This window comes from Sardina pilchardus, chromosome 2 (assembly GCF_963854185.1).
Source record: "Sardina pilchardus chromosome 2, fSarPil1.1, whole genome shotgun sequence".
Lineage (NCBI taxonomy): Eukaryota > Metazoa > Chordata > Actinopteri > Clupeiformes > Clupeidae > Sardina > Sardina pilchardus.
Window position 1 is genome coordinate 45,822,393 of NC_084995.1, and position 5,000 is coordinate 45,827,392.

The following is a 5,000-nucleotide window of genomic DNA, read 5'->3' on the forward strand; positions in this document are numbered from 1 at the left end:
AACACCATGCAGCTGGTTAATATTCAGCAGCTGACATATTCAACTGCTGACATATTCAACTGCTAACATATTCAAGTGACAGCAATTTGACCAGCAGTCTCCTCATCCATAGTTTGAGAAATTGCTAGTGCATAATAATCTCTGAATCTGACTGCATTAATGTGTTTATCGTTGGCTAACGGTTAGCATTGCTGGTGCATAATAATCTCTGAATCTGACTGCATTAATGTGTGTATCGTTGCTAACAGTTAGCATTGCTAATGCATAATAAACTCTGAATCTGAATGTTAATGTGTGTATCGTTGCTAACAGTTAGCATTGCTAGTGCATAATAAAGTCTTAATCTGACAGTTAATGTGTGTATCGTTGCTAACAGTTAGCATTGCTAGTGCATAATAAAGTCTTAATCTGATTTAGCTAACGGTTAGCATTGCTAGTGCATAAACTCTTAATCTGACTGCATTAATGTGTTTATCGTTAGCTAACGGTTAGCATTGCTAGTGCTTTAAACTCTTAATCTGACTGCATTAATGTGTGTATCGTTAGCTAACGGTTAGCATTGCTAGTGCATAAAGTCTTAATCTGATTGCATTAATGTGTTAATCATTAGCTAACGGTTAGCATTGCTAGTGCATAAAGTCTTAATCTGACTGCATTAATGTGTTTATCGTTAGCTAACAGTTAGCATTGCTAGTGCATAAACTCTTAATCTGACTGCATTAATGTGTTTATCGTTAGCTAACAGTTAGCATTGCTAGTGCATAAACTCTTAATCTGACTGCATTAATGTGTGTATCGTTAGCTAACGGTTAGCATTGCTAGTGCATAAACTCTTAATCTGACTGCATGACGGATGATCATGTGTGTGTTGCAGGTGACATCACACAGAAAGGCTACGAGAAGAAGAGAGCCAAGCTGCTCAGACCGTTCCTGCCCATAGTTCCAGGTAGCACACACACACACACGTATGCTCATACACACAAACACACACACACACACACACACGTATGCTCATACACACAAACACACACACACACACACACACACACACACACTAGGGCTTTGACTTTTGGCCAAAAATCGTATTCGAAGTTCGTTTGGTTATTAATATCAAACTTCGAATGTATTCGAATATTTGTTAATAATATTTTGACCATTATTTTTATGCTATTGGAAAAACACGCAGCATTCATTAAGCTGAATTTCCTTTTCCTGCTCTCCCTCCGTCTCTCTGTCACTCATGCGTCTGTGTCTCTCTCTCTCACACACAAACACACACACACACACACACACGTACACAGCCCCTCCACTCCGTGCAGACCGCGTCTGTCTCCATGAAAACAAGATCCCTGGAAGCTTGATTGCACCGACATAACGCTGTTCAGGTGGAGGCACTATGCATAGGACTTTACCAAACAGTATAGCCTAAGTAGTCTAAACTCATTCTCCATGGCCCGCTTTCTCTCGTCCTCCCTCGTGCGTGCTCAATGGACACCCGTCCCTCGACATGCATCCTAAACATTCACAATCGTGAAAGCAATGACGCATAGAAGACAACAAGCTAAATTATCCGGTTAGCATGATTAGCATGCTGCACAGATTAAAACTCTTGCATTCAAGTTGATTGACCATCTCAATACCAATGTCTTCCAACTCCAAGACTTAAAAGGGCCTGTCCCAATGAGGAAGTTACTATTAGCTTACCTTGAAACTTACACACACGTGGGGAAACTGAATAGGCTTGTCAAACCACTCGCTATATCACCTACAGGAGGATGAGTAAGCCTAATAGCCTTGCTAATGAGCTCATGATTCACGACTTTACCAGATGTGAGAAAGCCGCTGAATCTGAAAACAACGTTTGCATGCAAACACATGTACAAAAAAATAATGCTCATAACAGGTTCGAATATTAAGAGCTGCCTAAAATTCGTTCAAATATCATATATTTTTCAAAAATTCGAATTATATTCGAATAACGAAGTTCGGAGTCAAAGCCCTAACACACACACACACATAGACATGCACACACACACACGTATGCTCATACACACAAACACACACACACACACACACACACACACACACTGTCTATAATTCTTGCCTGTGAGTTTACTTGACTGTGTGTGTGTGTGTGTAGGGGCGGAGCCTCATGAACATCGTACCCCCATCACTCCATCCCCTCGTTACCATCGGCGACGCTCCACAGGATCTCGGGATGAACGCTATCGCTCTGGTGAGATAACTGGTGTGTGTGTGTGTGTGTGTGTGTGTTTCTTTCTTTCTGTGTGTGTTCACAGATGCTGTATGTGTGTGTGTGTGTGTGTGTGTGTATAACGGTTTGTGTGTAACGGTGTGTGTGTGTGTGTAACGGTGTGTGTGTGTGTGTGTGTGTGTGTGTGTGTGTGTGTGTTGTAGATGTCCACAGTGAGGCGGTGCAGGCTGCGCTGCTGGGTCAGAGGGAGAGGAGTGTGTGTGTAACGGTGTGTGTGTAACGGTGTGTGTGTGTGTGTGTGTGTATGTGTGTGTTGTAGACGTCCACAGTGAGGCGGTGCAGGCTGCGTTGCTGGGTCAGAGGGAGAGGAGTGTGTGTGTAACGGTGTGTGTGTGTGTAACGGTGTGTGTGTGTGTGTGTGTGTGTGTGTGTGCGTGTGTGTGTGTGTGTAGATGTGCACAGTGAGGCGGTCCAGGCTGCGCTGCTGGGTCAGAGGGAGGGGAGTGTGTGTGTAACGGTGTGTGTGTGTGTGTGTGTGTGTGTGTGTGTGTGTGTGTGTGTGTGTGTGTGTGTGTGTGTAGATGTGCACAGTGAGGCGGTGCAGGCTGCGCTGCTGGGTCAGAGGGAGAGGAGTGTGTGTGTAACGGTGTGTGTGTAACGGTGTGTGTGTGTGTGTGTGTGTGTGTGTGTGTGTGTGTGTGTGTGTGTGTGTGTGTGTAGATGTGCACAGTGAGGCGGTGCAGGCTGCGCTGCTGGGTCAGAGGGAGAGGAGTGTGTGTGTTACGGTGTGTGTGTGTGTGTGTGTAACGGTGTGTGTGTGTGTGTGTGTAACGGTGTGTGTGTGTTGTAGATGTGCACAGTGAGGCCGTCCAGGCTGCTTTGCTGGGTCAGAGGGAGAGGAGTGTGTGTGTAACGGTGTGTGTGTGTGTGTGTGTAACGGTGTGTGTGTGTTGTAGATGTGCACAGTGAGGCCGTCCAGGCTGCTCTGCTGGGTCAGAGGGAGAGGAGTGTGTGTGTGTGTGTGTGTTTGTAACGGTGTGTGTGTGTGTGTGTGTGTGTGTGTGTGTGTGTAACGGTGTGTGTGTGTGTGTGTAACGGTGTGTGTGTGTGTGTGTGTGTGTGTGTGTGTGTGTGTGTGTGTGTAACGGTGTGTGTGTAACGGTGTGTGTGTGTGTGTGTGTGTGTGTGTGTGTGTGTGTGTGTGTGTAACGGTGTGTGTAGATGTGCACAGTGAGGCGGTCCAGGCTGCGCTGCTGGGTCAGAGGGAGAGGAGTGTGTGTGTAACGGTGTGTGTGTGTGTGTGTGTGTGTGTGTGTGTGTGTGTGTGTGTGTAACGGTGTGTGTAACGGTGTGTGTGTGTGTGTGTGTGTGTAGATGTGCACAGTGAGGCCGTCCAGGCTGCGCTGCTGGGTCAGAGGGAGAGGAGTGTGTGTGTGTGTGTGTGTGTGTGTGTGTGTAACGGTGTGTGTGTGTGTGTGTGTGTGTGTTGTAGATGTGCACAGTGAGGCCGTCCAGGCTGCGTTGCTGGGTCAGAGGGAGAGGAGTGTGTGTGTGTGTGTGTGTAACGGTGTGTGTGTGTGTAACGGTGTGTGTAGATGTGCACAGTGAGGCCGTCCAGGCTGCACTGCTGGGTCAGAGGGAGAGGAGTGTGTGTGTGTGTGTGTGTGTGTGTGTGTAACGGTGTGTGTGTGTGTGTGTGTGTGTGTGTTGTAGATGTGCACAGTGAGGCGGTCCAGGCTGCGCTGCTGGGTCAGAGGGAGAGGAGTGTGTGTGTGTAACGGTGTGTGTGTGTGTGTGTGTGTGTGTGTGTAACGGTGTGTGTGTGTGTAACGGTGTGTGTGTGTGTGTGTGTGTGTGTGTGTGTGTGTAGATGTGCACAGTGAGGCGGTCCAGGCTGCGCTGCTGGGTCAGAGGGAGAGGAGTGTGTGTGTGTGTAACGGTGTGTGTGTAACGGTGTGTGTGTGTGTAACGGTGTGTGTGTGTGTGTGTGTGTGTGTGTGTGTGTGTGTGTGTGTGTGTTGTAGATGTGCACAGTGAGGCCGTCCAGGCTGCTCTGCTGGGTCAGAGGGAGAGGAGTGTGTGTGTATAACGGTGTGTGTGTGTGTGTGTGTGTGTGTGTGTGTGTGTGTGTGTGTGTGTGTGTGTGTTGTAGATGTGCACAGTGAGGCCGTCCAGGCTGCTCTGCTGGGTCAGAGAGAGAGGAGTGTGTGTGTAACGGTGTGTGTGTGTTGTAGATGTGCACAGTGAGGCCGTCCAGGCTGCGCTGCTGGGTCAGAGGGAGAGGAGTGTGTGTGTAACGGTGTGTGTAACGGTGTGTGTGTGTGTGTGTGTGTGTAGACGTGCACAGTGAGGCCGTCCAGGCTGCTCTGCTGGGTCAGAGGGAGAGGAGGTTGGCCGTTCCCATGCCGTCCAAGCGCTCATCTCTACTCGTGCACAACTCAGTGGACGCTTACACACCTCCAGGTAACACTGTGTGTGCGTGTGTGTGTGTGTGTGTGTGTGTAACCTAACTAATCATTAGTGTATGTGTGTGTGTGTGTGTGTGTGTGTGTGTGTGTGTGTGTGTGTGTGTGTGTGTGTGTGTAACCTAACTAATCATTAGTGTGTGTGTATGTGTGTGTGTGTGTGTGTGTGTGTGTGTAACATAACTAATCATTAGTGCATGTGTATGTGTGTGTGTGCGTGTGTGTGTGTAACCTAACTAATCATTAGTGCATGTGTATGTGTGTGTGTGTGTGTGTGTGTGTGTGTGTGTGTGTGTGTGTGTGTGTAACCTAACTAATCA

The 5,000-nt window shown here is 47.8% G+C and overlaps 1 protein-coding gene across 1 annotated transcript in view; it reads left to right on the top strand.

Moving 5' to 3' along the window:
* The window catches only part of LOC134058701 (disco-interacting protein 2 homolog C-like), an 82,255-nt gene that overhangs the window by 25,017 nt on the left and 52,238 nt on the right, over window positions 1–5,000 (top strand). Inside the window, exons 2-4 of the mRNA XM_062515649.1 lie at window positions 875–946; window positions 2,141–2,236; window positions 4,553–4,678. Coding sequence (XP_062371633.1) covers window positions 875–946; window positions 2,141–2,236; window positions 4,553–4,678 — 294 coding nt within the window. The remainder of the gene's footprint in view (window positions 1–874; window positions 947–2,140; window positions 2,237–4,552; window positions 4,679–5,000) is intronic.